Source organism: Camellia sinensis, chromosome 5, assembly GCF_055761805.1.
Source record: "Camellia sinensis isolate YWXY chromosome 5, ASM5576180v1, whole genome shotgun sequence".
NCBI classification, from domain to species: domain Eukaryota; kingdom Viridiplantae; phylum Streptophyta; class Magnoliopsida; order Ericales; family Theaceae; genus Camellia; species Camellia sinensis.
This window is the reverse complement of record NC_138965.1, coordinates 185,260,148-185,274,308: the sequence shown is the minus strand read 5'-3', so window position 1 is coordinate 185,274,308 and position 14,161 is coordinate 185,260,148. Positions and strand designations below refer to the sequence as shown.

Here is a 14,161-nt window from a genome sequence, read left to right as displayed (position 1 = left end):
TAAATATAATTATCTAAACAAATACACTTATTTAATTTATGCCAAATAGTCCCTAATGTTGTGTTTAGTTGAGAGATTTGAAAAGAGATTTAGAAAAAAAAAGAAAAAAAAATATGTAAAATTAGATAAAATATAAATAAATACATTTTATCTATCTTTTTCCTTTTCCTTCCTAAATTCCTTCCTAAAAAACACCCAGCAATACGATGATCCATGATAGTGACTCCTATTTCCCCTCTTTCTCTCCATATCTATCATTCTAGAATTCTAAGTTTTTATTTTATTTTATTTTATTTTTGATGGGGTAGAATTCTAAGTTCTTTGCACACATATTGGAGAATATGACACCCACTCTACTAGCCAAGTTTGTTGCTAGATCTTGACGAGAAAAAAGTTTTCATTCCAACAAATGAAAGTTTTTAACAAGTTTAAGCGTATAGTGGATTAAATACATAATGACATTTATTATGTGAGATTCATATATGAGATTCATTTTATGTGAAATATCTGTATTTTATTTTGTTTTTAGTCTCTGTATTTCTAACATTATAGTAAAATTTTAGATATAAAATGTAAAAATTGTTGGACAATCTTCACTGTATTTAAAAGATTAAATTCTGTTGTGTACAAAACAACAACAAGAATATAAAGAAATAAAGAAAATGAGAGAATTTGTTTGATTACAAAAATCAAACACGAAATAAAAATAAATAAATAAAACCACAGATTTTATTTTGTTACAAAAACAAAAATAAAATCTGATTAAATAAACAAATAAAAACAGAATAAAATTAAACAACTTATTTGGTTAATTTATTTGAATAACTTTTCTGATCAAGTCTAGTGTTTAACACTGTGTCCTTAAGACAGATTCGTCCTCTCCACGGTGCTATCAGAATTTGGACGTTTATCTCCCAAGATAAAATGATCTTATCAACGAATAAAAGTAGCACTACAATTTAATCGTTCGTCGAACACACAAAGTGTTTACACTCTTTCTTTCATAAATAAGATGCAGCAAAATGCAGAGATTTAAAGCAGAGAATGGAGTACGAAAAATTGGAGTGAAATCCAAATGGGAGGCTAGTCTATTTATAGATGTAAAGGTGGCTCTTGGTTTTGAATTGAACAGGTATGAAACCTGTTAGTTTCAAATTTAAACAGATTTGAATCTGTTGGGTTAATAAATCAAACAAATAAAAACGGGAAGGGCTCTGTTTGGATGAGCAATAAATCCAATCTAGTTTAATTCTGTTTGAAAACGGGAAGGGCCCTGTTTGGATGTACAGAAAATCCAAATCAGTTTAATTTGAATTCTGGATTTTATTTTACCAAAAAATAAAATTAAATTCAAATGTTTTTGGCCCAAAAAGGTTAGAAGCCCAACCCAACCACGCACCCGCGCCCATGCCCGCCCGACCGGACGAACGGCGCGCATGTGTGGTGATTTTTAGATCCAATGGGTCTAACCCATTTTGCCCATAACCTCTCTCTCTAAAACACTTGGGTACCCCTTGGGGCACATCCCAAGTATCTAACCCAAGCCTTATAAACCCTTTCAGAACTTCCCACCAAATCAATGTGGGACAAGCCAATTTACAATCTTAAGGAATTTCCACCAAAACTCCATTTCCATGGAGCACACTTTGGCTTCAATTTCCCATTCACTCGGTAATGGTTTTGAGCAACCAAATATACCACGTGAATCACAACGCGGCATAGAACGCGTTACCATGTTGACCCGAGTAAATCGATACTCGGGGCCCACCTAAAAAATAGACCAAACTTGAGAAAAAAATTCTAATTTTACCCAGAATTTTTCTACCATTTCCAACAAAAATGAAATTTGACATTTAATGATAAATTACTATTATTTTGAAACTAAAATTTTCATTAAACATTTTTAGCACAAAAGTATTTTATTATTAAAATTATATTTATTAGCGATATTTTTAAAATTTTGCCACTAAAACTTATTATTATTATTTTTAAAGCGGGTGTGTTTGGTAACGTTTACGTTTTCAGTTTATATTTACAAAAATTTTATAAACTGATTTTTGTTTATTTTTTATTTATTTTTAGAAAAACATAAACTACAAACGCGCTTGGTAATTGACAAAATATTTAAAAAAATTTAAAAATATAAAAAGGAGTGAGAAATGGCAAGTGGTGGCAAGTGGCGGCGGAAGACGGTGGTGGAAAGTGATGACGGTGGGTAGTGGGTAGCTGGTAGTGGTGGGTGGTAGCGGGTTGGGTAGGTGGGTGATAGTGGCGGGTGGTAGCGAGTGGATGGTGGTGGTGGCGGGTGGGTGGCGGATGACTGGTGGTGGCGGGTGGGTGGTGATGGTAGTGGGTGGTGGTGGCGGGTGGGTGGGTGACGGTGGCGGGTGGTGGGTGGTAGCGAGTGGGTGGTGGTGACGAGTGGTGAGTGATGGTGGCAGGTGGGTAGCGGATGACGGATGACGGGTGGTGGTGGGTGGTGACGGTCGGTGGGTGGGTGGGTGACGGTGGCGGGTGGTGAGTAGTGGTGGTGGTGTTGGTAGTGGTAGCGGGTGGTGGGTGGTGGTGGCAGGTGGTGGCAGGTGGGTGACGAATGATGGGTGGGTGGGTGACGATGGAGGGTGGTAGGTGGTAGCGAGTGGGTGGTGGTGGTGGTGGTAGGTAGGTAGGTAGTGGTGGTAGGTGGGTGGTGGGTAGGTGGTGGGTGATAATGGTGGTAGTGGGTGGTGGTGGCGGGTAGGTGATAGGTGGCTGGTGGTAGTGGGTGGCAGGTGGTGGCGGGTGGCAGGTGGTGGCAGGTGGATGGTGAGTGGTGGTGGCGAGCGGTGGATGGTAGTGGCCGGTGGATGACAGATGGGTGGTCGGTGGTGGTGGTGGCGGCGGCGAGGGGTGGGTGGTGGTGGCGAGTAGGTGGGTGGTGGGTGGTGGCGGCGGGTGGTGAGTGGTGGTGGTGGTGGGTGGTGGTGGCAAAAGACGGTGGTGGAAAATGGTGGCGGGTGGTGACTAGTGTTGGGTGGTAAAAAAAAAAAAATTTGAAAACTCAAAAAGGAAACACATTTTTTGTGTTTTCATTTTTTGGTCAAATTTATAAACTGAGACCACTGATTTATAAATAAAAAATTTTACCAAACAAATTTTTATTTAAATTTTTAAAACTTTTATAAATATAAATAAAAAACTAAAAGCGTAAGTGTTATTAAACGGTACCTCAGTGTGACCACAGTAATTAGTTTTATATGCGTGTAGATTATGAAAACAAATGTAATAACCGCTGCTTATCAATTTTACATTGATTGTATACCTTGGAGCCTTTTTGACAAAGATGTTAAAAGTTATTTTTTACTTTTACATCATTTATTTATTTATTTATTTTACATATTTTTCTTTATAAAAATTAAAAAAAAATAAAAAATTAATTTTTAACCTACATTCTAAAACAACCATAACTATGTGCCTGTTTGGTACAGCTTAAAAGTTGTTTATTTCAGCTTTTAGCTTAATTTAAGCTATTTTAATGTGTTTGGTTTAGTTATAGCTTATAACTTATAACTTTTTGGAAGTCAGAAATCAGCTTATTCTTTAAGTGGGACAGGAGATGCTTAATTTATAAGTCAGAAATCAACTTATGTTCATAGTTATAAGCTATAAACTGTTTAGACATAAGTTATAAACACTTTCCCACAACTCTACCAAACAGGACCTATATTATGCCATTTGGATATGCTTACAGTATAGCATACACATTACAATTGACTGCTTTTTATTCTACTGACATCAAATTTTACAATTTTTTTTTTGGACTCGCATCAAATTTTACTTTGATTTGATTTCAAAAGCAAAGTTAAAAAATTGTAAGCATTTTGCAAATCTGTCAGAGTCAAATCTTTCACTCTAGTATAATATTCACACTTCAATATTTTGTAAAATTTGATAGTTTTATATGAAATTTCATGATTTTTTAACATTCTTTTTACAGTTTTCAAAAAGTGTGAAAAAAAAAAATGTGAAGTTTAACTATGTAAATCCCTTCCTAATAAATTTTAATATATTAAGGGTAAGTATAAAAAAAAAAAATTTAAAAAAATTCAACACATACTATTATTATTAAAATATTAAATTTTAAAATAATATAATTTTTAATGTAGATGTCGATTTTTAATAAAATTACTAGTATTTTTAAAATTCTGTCATCAAGATCTGTCAAATAAGATTTATGTCGACTATAAAATTATTTTAAAAAAAATTTATTACTGTCGAAATTGATGTAAACAGTAATTGTAATATGTTACTCTGTCTCATAGTAATATATTACTTTGATAATGTTATCCAAAATTTTTTTTTTTGTCTTTATTTGATTATGTGTTTTTTCTTTAGAAAATTAATGAAGTAAAATAAGTTAGACTATCTTTTTTAAAGATCCAATGAATAGATTTTTGATTAACAGGTTATTTGGAAAGTGTTAGATTAATATATTTTTTGATTTTTTATAAAAAAATATAAAATATGAATTAAATTTAAAATAATATGATAAAAAAGTGACATGATTTAAATAAGATAATTATAACTTAAATAAGATAATCTGCAAACACATGCCAAACAATTACTAAATTTCTCTTTATATATTCATACATTTTAATTTTTTAATTATATAAACATATCACTTTTTACTCATTTACCCTCCAAAGCGTGAAGATCAATATCTATAGATTCATATGTTTAGGTCGAAGTGCTATTTACTAATAATAATTGAGAGAGGTGTGGTCTAGCCGACATTTTCTTACGTGTCAACCCTTGATTGCTGCACTCCTCGGGAATTGGGTTGCTATGGTCACCGGATTTGCAGTTGCGAAATGCAGAGAGAAAATCTAGAGAGAGAGAGAGAGAGATAGAGAGAGAGAGAGGTGTGGTCTTGAAGCTCAAGCATGGCTTCATCACCACCGTGGACCTGGCGATGGAAGAGAATAGGTGACTCTCAAATGAAATTCTCAAATTGTCGTTCTTCTTCTTCTTTGAATTCCTCAATCCTCTTCACATTCCGTTTGATTCACAAAAAGCAGACTCGTCTCGCCACTTCCTCCCTACATTCATCTTCTTCGTCATCGTCTACTTCTTCTGCTCACAATGGCAGGAAGAGAGTGAAGAAATCTGTAATACCAGTAACATTTGGGGATAATTCAAAGAATGAGGTCTCTGTTAATCTACCTCAGTCCCGAAAGAGGACAATTTTGAGTCTCAAATCGTTGTTCAGGAGGCGATCTTCGTGGAGAAGGATCTTATTTGCCTCGACCAAAGTCAGAAGCATCGTTTTGCTCAATCTCATCACTGTTGTTTGTGGTAAGCTTTTCATTTCTCTCTAATTTATGTTTATAATAACTTTCATTGTTTCTCTTTAGAGCAATAGTTTATGAATTGTTTTTAAAATTGTTGTCAATTTGATTGTGGTAGCTGTAGTCTTCTAATACATTGGTCATATGGAAACATAATGTGGTGGATCAATTACTGAAACTTAACATAACTTAAAGAAAGAAAAAGAAAAAGAAAAAGAAAAAGAAAAAGAATATTCTGAAGCAATATATATTAGATAATTGACAGAGATTTTGAGACCGGGATGCTTAATTTTGAGAGTTTCTGTGTATTGGAAAGGTTAGTTAGAAGAAGTGGAGGCTTTAATGTTGTTGGTTGGTGTTGTATTACTTGCCACATGTTGCAATCTTATTGTCTCTCAGTTGGGTTTGAAGAGCATTTGAATGCTGCATGATTTTGAATGACCATGTGATTGAAAAAGCAATTGGAAGTGCAAATCTGTCACTAGAATTGGTCCATTTGTTAAATTCAGGGTCATTGCCTCAACTGATAGAAGTTGTGGCTGCCAATTCAGTATTTTATTAGCCTTTTTCGTAATAATGGTTTCCATTTTGTGCCCTCGACCAATTTATGATATAGGATTCTGGATTAATGTATGGCTTTCAATTCTCAATCCAACTTCAAAATACAGATCCATGTAGCTAACCTGAAGAAATTGGGACCAAGGTTTTTTTAGTTTAGTTGAGTATATGATTAGCTTGTTCTGCTGCATTATCTTTGGTAGGCACTTAATCTGAATCCTATTGAAATTGATGCTTGCTTGTGAGCCAAATTCATCTGTCCTGACAAGAATATGTAGATTTACAGAGAATGGTTTTTGTCATGCTTTTCTCACTTTTCAAAATCCATGATGGGGTTTCGAAAGAAATTATATTGTGGGTTATAGGAGAGATATATCATTTTTTGATTTACATGGATTTTAATTTATGATTTTTTTTTTGATTAGATATGTTGATACAATAGTGTCAAATCAATTCAAGTAAAAAATTGAATTCCTAATTATAATAAAACATAGAACAGCACTAATTCTGCCACCTTTTTTTATGGTTCTATTACCCCTCTCTCTCATGGTGGAGCCTACTCATGTGAGAGGGGGCCTGTCATGTCTGTGGTTCCCATCAATAAGGTTGTGGATTTATTGATCTGAAGCATGTCCAAGTCTAAAAGAACTTTAAACAAATATTAGTACACGTTTGGACGTATGTCTGATACGTGTTGGAAAATGTCCAATTAGTGTTAGTGTCTAACATGTGTCGGACATGGACATGCCACCATCTTGAAAATGCCTGTCTTAGGCTAAAACCTACTTACCTAAGAATGCATGGTATGTTGTTGCTTGCACATTCATGACTTGTAAAGGAAGAGCCTTGCCTGTAAGACTGATCATTTGTGGGAAATAATATATTGTTTGTTGGGTAATATTTTTGGATATACTGTAAAAACATTTTAGGGCATCTTCACTGCAGGGATCAATATTTTCTAAAATAGTTATTTGTTCCTTGTAGCTAGTAACATTCCGGTAGTGAAAGAGGTCGAAGCAATCATGGATCCAGCAGCCTTCACCGTTGTGCGATTTGCAATGTCAGCGATTCCATTTATCCCTTTTGTTTTACATGCACGGGGTGATGCTCAGACCCGTAATGCTGGGATAGAGTTGGGATTCTGGGTCAGTTTAGGCTATCTTATGCAGGCACTTGGATTGCTAACGTCAGATGCTGGGCGTGCATCTTTTATTTCCATGTTCACTGTAAGAAAGCTCATCAGAAATTCATTTGCATAACTGGAAGTATATCGGTCTCTGAGAGTTCTTAGCGGCTCTATTTTAACAAATATTGGGTGAATAAATCAGGTAATTGTGGTTCCCTTGCTTGATGGAATGTTAGGAGCCATAGTTCCTGCCCGTACCTGGTTTGGGGCTCTAATGTCTATTTTCGGAGTTGCAATGATGGAATCCAGTGGGTCACCTCCTAGTGTAAGTATTGAGCTAGTCCTACCAGTTGTTCTTCCATGCATTTTGTACGATATGCTAACAAGAAAAATATAGGAAAAATAATTTTTTTATTGGAGTTTGTTACTCTGAGCATTTGATTGCGTTCAAACTAATATAAATTAGTCATGTCTTCCATCAACTCATTTCAGGTTGGTGATTTGTTGAACTTTTTGAGTGCTGTATTTTTTGGGATCCATATGCTAAGAACAGAACATATTTCAAGAAGTACTGATAAAGAGAACTTCTTAGCACTCCTTGGATATGAGGTTAGATAATTAGGCGTGCTTAAGCTGCCGCCGCTTCTTCCTTAAATAATGCAGTTCCATGTGAAAATGAATGTTCCAGCTAATTGACTTTCATTCGTGGTTTGAAATTCTATTCCATGCAGGTATGTGTTGTTGCTCTCTTATCAACTCTGTGGTACTTCCTTGGAGGCTGGTTTGGTGGCATCCACGAAGGTAATCCCTCATCGTGGACATGGACAATGTTTTGGGATTGGATGGCAGCATTTCCATGGTTACCTGCACTTTACACTGGTGTATTTTCAACAGGGTTATGCTTATGGGTAGAGGTAAAATCCTTTTGCGTTTGCCTCAGTATATAAACTTCTATTTTTTATTTAATTAATCAATTAATTAATTAATTTTTTATTTTTATGTTTTTGCTTTTTCATTTTTGTGTGGTTCCTTACAAATGACTAAACACAACTTATGTGTAAAAGCCTTCTGCAAACATTTGACATTCCTTTTTATATTAAAATGATAAAATCATGAAGCTTGTTTGATATTAAAATGATAAGTCTCATGAACGTAAGGTCATAATACAAAATGCCATTGCCAACATACTAATGTAAAAGTATATAATTTGACATCCAAGCTTTGTTTGACAAATTGAATCTAAATCCAAACAGATATAAGTTAGCAAACAATGAATCCAGAGAGAAAGTAATGAAAGTTTTATTTAACTTTGATAGCAACTCAAATCTTTTAAAATTTGAAGATTGGACTTTTAAAGAATGTAGATCTAACATTTCTGCATAAGTTCTATGTGCCTTTTTCTATGATTTCACAGTTAGAAAAAATAAAGAAAAAGAAAAAAGGCTGAAAACTGGGTCATATATAAAAAATCTATTCAAAACAAAAAAAGTAACAGTCACAATGGTGCTGTAACGGCGGTATAAGGACTGTTACAGCCTTTATGTAATGGTGGCTGCTGTTACGGTTGTGAATTTCAGTCACATCAGTTGTAGTGGCCATATTGGGTACAGTGACCACCGTAACCATTACGTAACAGTTGCGGCTTATTTTTAAAACCTTGATAGAGTGGCAGGTGGGAAAAAATGATATGGATATATCCGGCTTCCCTCTTGTGAAACCCATTGACAGCTTGAGGTTTGTGTTCTAGTAGGATATAACTTACTGAGGGCCAGGTTTCGCAGAGAAACAGGGAAAGAAGAGAAAGTTGAAATCAAGGCACTACAGCATGAGTGTCTTAGTGGGAACCCCTCTTTTAAATCCACCGGCTCTCAGATGAAAAATTTATTTCCTTCATGTTTGGGATAATTTGGCAATGTTTCTGAGATGAATTTGATTGATTATGCAGATGGATGCTATGCGTGATGTATCAGCCACCGAAACTGCTATTATTTATGGCTTGGAGCCAGTATGGGGTGCTGGTTTTGCATGGTTTCTTCTTGGCGAAAGGTGGGGCTTGACTGGATGGATTGGTGCTGCTCTTGTGCTAGGTAGGATACTATTTATCTTTTGCTTCTGGGTTATCATTTTATGCGGATTTTGATTGTCAAACTTGACCACAAAATTGTTTTTGAGGTTACTTTTTCTCAACTTTCAGATTTTACATCTTGTCATCCTTAATGTTCTGGAAACTTGTTCACAGCGAATAGTTGAAAAGCAAACAAAAAGATCTTTACCTTGATATTTCCCAGTGGGCCTTCTATGGAGATGCATAATTTTAAGTGGAAACCTTAACTGCAAGGAGAACTCTTCCAAGGAAGAAAACCATGATTCGAACCAATCACAAAATCCACTATAGAATCCACAATTATAAGATTTATGACGCTAGGAGTTACAACCCTTACCCTGTTCACCTGACTTGGAAATTTTCCAGAAGTGCTCCTTGCACTTGATCTCTACCACCATTCACCTAACTTGGAAATTTTCAAGAAGTGCTCCTTGTACTTGATCTCTACTATACAAGGCTTTGACCCAGTCAGCCTTCTCTGATCCTATAATGCTCCATGTAGCTTCTCGTTTTGATCTCCGTACTCCGATTGCTCCGCTACCCACAGACCACAGTTGAAGGGATCGCATTATGCAGTTAGAGTTTTTATGCAAGAGCACTCAATCTAGATCCAAATCAAGCTAATGAGGGGATACGCTCACAAACAAGTGTGAGAACTCCCAAGATTGCATAACCTGTTGTATCTCGTGCCTCTCTTATCCTAATCAAGAATCGAAGCGGTCCAATTTCCACATGCTCGCTCAATTGCCTTGTCGAGCTGGTAGTGAGCACACCTCTATTTAAGGGTTCTCACTTGAATCCTGAAGCAAGAGCATAGAAGGTGCACTAGCCCACTCGAGCTTTCTGTCAAGTGCGTAATGAGCATAGTCCTTTGGATCTCTACTGACAGACCTTCGCTCAAGCACACTATCAAGCACAAACTGAGCAGATCTCTTTGGATCTCTGCAGGTTTGCAGGTCCTGTGCACTCCAGATTGAGTGAGGTTTTGAGTGAACTTCTGATTCTTAAATTTTCCTCATTTTTTTTTTTTTGACAATTTAAAAAAATCAAAGTATAAGGAGACAAACATGTTGAGATGAGGTGCCTAACAGTTAAAATAGTGTCGTAAAACTAATGAAAGTAATCATGCAGGGTTATACCTTTAAGTGTAAAGGAGATTCTTTGCATCAATCGTGAACAGCTCTTCAGTCAAGATACAAACTGCACCAACACATTCAACTCTCCTTACAAACGCTCCTATAAACCAATACAAGACATTCCCAATTTTGTCCGACGGAGATTGTTAAACTAAACATGAATGTTTAGGAAATAAATTGGCTGCATAAAATTTGAGAAGATGCCCTTTTTTTCTTGATCGGTGAAAGTTAGTGGTTAGTTGTTAGATTAGTAGCTATAGGGAGATGAAGGCACACCCACTCCATACAAGCATGTAAGTTTTGCCTCCCATTCCACTTCTAAGAGACCTCTCCTTAGGAGCAATGTTTGAAAACCCGGACTAGTCCGACTGGTCCAGACCTAGTTCCGGTTCGGATGACCCTGCAAGCCCGGACTATGCTCAAAACCGGCATAGAATTTGAAAACCGGAAGAGCTGTCGGTTCAACTAGAATAACCGGCGAACTAGTCACTGGTCGACAAAAGAACCAGTCGGGTTTGAAGAATTAAAATTCCTTCCAAAAATATGTTGTGGAGAGGATTTGAACATGGAACTAATTGCATAAAAAGCAAGCACTCAAACAACTATGCCATCAATACAATAACAAGTATATATACTATATATTCAATATTATCTTAATTATTTTTACTAAAAATCAATGTATAAAAAACTTAAAATAAATTTGAAGAATTTTTTTTTTTTTTTGTAATTGTTTATTATTTATTATTTTTGTAATTTTAATATCTATATTTTTTATACTTATAAATTTTAATATATTTATGACATAATTATGTTATCATGGTTCAATTCCGGTTCACCCGCGGTTGAACAAGTGACCCGTCCGTCTGGTCACTTTTCCGGTTTGCTCACCGGTCCAGTTTTCAAAACATTGCTTAGGAGAGACTTGGTAGCCAAAGGACTAGTTGCACAAACTACAACACCGTAATAAAATTTGAGAAGATGCCCTTGTTTTGCACCTATATGCTCGTGTGCACACACACACACAATGAAAGTACAAACCTAGCCATAATAAATAAAACCAAGAGAAAACTATCATTATTTATTTATTTACCAAAAAGGAAACAGATTTGTTGCATGGTTACATGGATTCTCATGATTAGCTTCTAACTAAGCATGCTTACAATGTGACTGGTATCTTTCCATGCCCTTAACAAGTGCTTAGGATTTGTGTTTTTGGCCACTTCACATCTCACGAGATCTATTGGAGATGATCCTAATCCAATGTGTTCATGTTTATTCAACACTTGATCAATATTATTATGTGATGTTGGGTTGATTTGAGGAATACCTGTATATCCTATGAAATACAACCATACAATTGAAGGTTTCTCTCTAGGCAATCTATGAAATACAATCATACAATTGACAGTTTGTCTTCTAGGCATTTTATTAGCTCGAAACTGTAGAAGGAATGATGTACTCTGTAATTAACTCTAACCAAGAGTATTGATTTGACCTTCCTTCAATAGAAAAAAAAAACTCCATGATATTCTCCAATGATACTCATATTTTTTGTACTAAAAATGTCTTTTGGGTCTTTGTCCTCTAGGCGGAAGCTTAATGGTGCAGATATTTGGATCATCATCTTCCAGTTTATCTAGAGAAGGTAAAGATGGTAAGCAAGGGGATCACTTATTAGTTTCAGATAAACAAAGTGGTTTCTCTTCTTCTCCAATTGTTGTGAGCTCCAGAAAGGATGTTCCTGACATACTGAAGAAGTAAGCTGCATCACTAGTGATGTCTGCACTCTATTGGATCTTCCTTTATGTATATGCATAATATGACATGCCGATAAATAACAAATATAGACATATATATATATATATATATAGAGAGAGAGAGAGAGAGAGAGAGAGAGAGACATGTCTTTGTAACTTCTTTGCAAATATGTAATTGTCTGTTGGGCCTTAGTCAAAATATGAACAACTAACTGCTAGAGTCCTATAGGCTTTTTGCCTTTCATGTACATTCCACGAAAATAAACATTTATACGTTTTGAAATGGAAGTTGAAGAACTTTATTGTATTCGTCTTGAAATGGCAGTTGAAGAACTTTATTGTATTCGTCTTCTTTTTCTGACGAAGCTCCATAATTATTACTTATACGGCAACTAGTGGTTTGCAAGTTGAAACATTTGTTTTTGAGCTCTTTTTTCTCTTTTGGGTCTTTGGGGTTTCCTGTTATGTGCATATATTTTGTTTCGATGCAGGCCTTTGCCTTTTCAACAAGTCGAGTCGAGTTGAGTTGAGCTTTCATGCATGCTCTACGTGGGGATTGTGTGTCTGTTAATCAACTTCTCATTCACTGTGACATTGCTATGGATCGTTGGGTGATGACTTTTTTTGTTTTTTATTATAGTTGGAGGGGGAGTAGAGTTAGAAAGAGAAAGGAAGAAGCTTCTTGATTCCTGGCTTTACTTTGTTGTGTCATGTGGATTGTTTTCAAAATTAAGAGTAGATTTATTTTTATTTTTTTTTGATGAAGAGCAGGGACAAGGGGGTTGGTTCAATTTTTGGACTTTGTAGAGTTTTAAATAGCTCATGGCCAAGGCATCCATGGGGTTCTGCTCTAGCTTTCTTTGTAGAAATTAGTAGTCTCGATTTTCCCTATTTTCACATGGCACCTGCAACTTCATCCAGGCAATGAAGAATTTGAAGTTAGCTACAGATCAGTTCATTGGTCGCACAAAACACACCTATCAAAGGAAAAATGATCAACTGTATTGCACTGAATTTTTAGGTTATAGAGGATATGATATACCCTTGATATGATTTGAAGGGGAAATTGCCACAAGATTAAGATAGATATGTTAATCAGTTTTGATAATTTGATATTTTTATTTTGGAATATGATCATTTGATATTTTTATTTTGGAATGTGATCAGAGAAGAGAGGATAGGCTTATTGGAATAAACGTAATAATAATAAAAAGATATGGGAATTTAACGCAAGTAATTGAGCATGAGTTCTTTTAGAAATCAGCAAATTGTGAAAATTTGATAGACACTAATACAACAAAGGGAGTCTACTAAATATTCATCTTTGTCTAGGTGTAGTCTAGATGGGGAGAGCATCACAAGCAAATGGTGAAGCCTATCGCCTATAATCGCCACAATAATGACCAAAGAAAGTGAATTAGGCTTCTGGCTATGAGAGTAGTGAAACATATTATCATCCATCCTTTACATGAAGTAGAATTCAAAATGCATTTGTTTGAGACCTAGATGAGAACGAAAGCTCGTAAGCAGTTAAGTCAGGGAGACTAGTCACATAAGCTCCTGCAGAGATAGAGGTAGTAAGAGGCACTATCAACCAACATTTGCACAGGCAAACAGTTGGTTTAGACACCATTCTTTAGCAGGTAATGGTTATCATTTTTCAATGCCAGTGACACCAAAAACACATGGATGGAGATGGAGTAGAGCCATTTAAGGTGAAAGGAAAAGAGCTAGCAACCAACACTCAAAAGCTTATTAATGTTCTCTAGATGGACAAATACTAAACACACATACTTGGATCTTCGAAGCACCAACACTGAGAGCTTCCAAGCTCTTATTACAACAACACAAGTACCAAATTAGAACCATTAAAGATGTGATCTTTGCACATTACTATGCCATGACCAGCTTAGCAACGAGATCTTTAACCGGTTCAACTGCGAAGTTTGTGCATTGGTGTGGAGGCAGGACATCCTCATTTCGCTTCTCTGTACTCTATAGTGATTTTGTACATAGGTATTTTCCTTGGGAATGATGTGGTGGATGAGGTTAAAACTCTTTTAAAGTTTCAAGCAATCTTCATCTACTGCTGTCATCAGCACTATTTTGCTTTCCTCATCTATACTCACCTTCTCCTTTTAAGTTCTCCGCCT

General features: G+C 35.7%; 1 protein-coding gene across 1 annotated transcript; it reads left to right on the top strand.

Moving 5' to 3' along the window:
- Positions 1-4,698: 4,698 nt before the first annotated feature.
- On the top strand, positions 4,699-12,315 carry LOC114297053 (uncharacterized). Its single transcript, XM_028241400.2, has 7 exons — positions 4,699-5,334; positions 6,870-7,111; positions 7,214-7,336; positions 7,504-7,620; positions 7,743-7,925; positions 8,957-9,098; positions 11,840-12,315. Exons 1-7 carry the CDS (start codon positions 4,923-4,925, stop codon positions 12,010-12,012), a joined length of 1,392 nt encoding a protein of 463 aa, XP_028097201.2. The 5' UTR covers positions 4,699-4,922; the 3' UTR covers positions 12,013-12,315.
- The last annotated feature ends 1,846 nt before the right edge of the window (positions 12,316-14,161 follow it).

Excerpts from the sequence above, each read along its gene's own strand:
- LOC114297053 (XM_028241400.2), top strand. The coding sequence starts at position 4,923 with ATGGCTTCATCACCACCGTGGACCTGGCGATGGAAGAGAATAGGTGAC. Across the intron at positions 7,337-7,503 it reads CCAGTGGGTCACCTCCTAGT|GTTGGTGATTTGTTGAACTT; the intron begins GTAAGTATTGAG and ends AACTCATTTCAG. Across the intron at positions 7,926-8,956 it reads GGTTATGCTTATGGGTAGAG|ATGGATGCTATGCGTGATGT; the intron begins GTAAAATCCTTT and ends TTGATTATGCAG.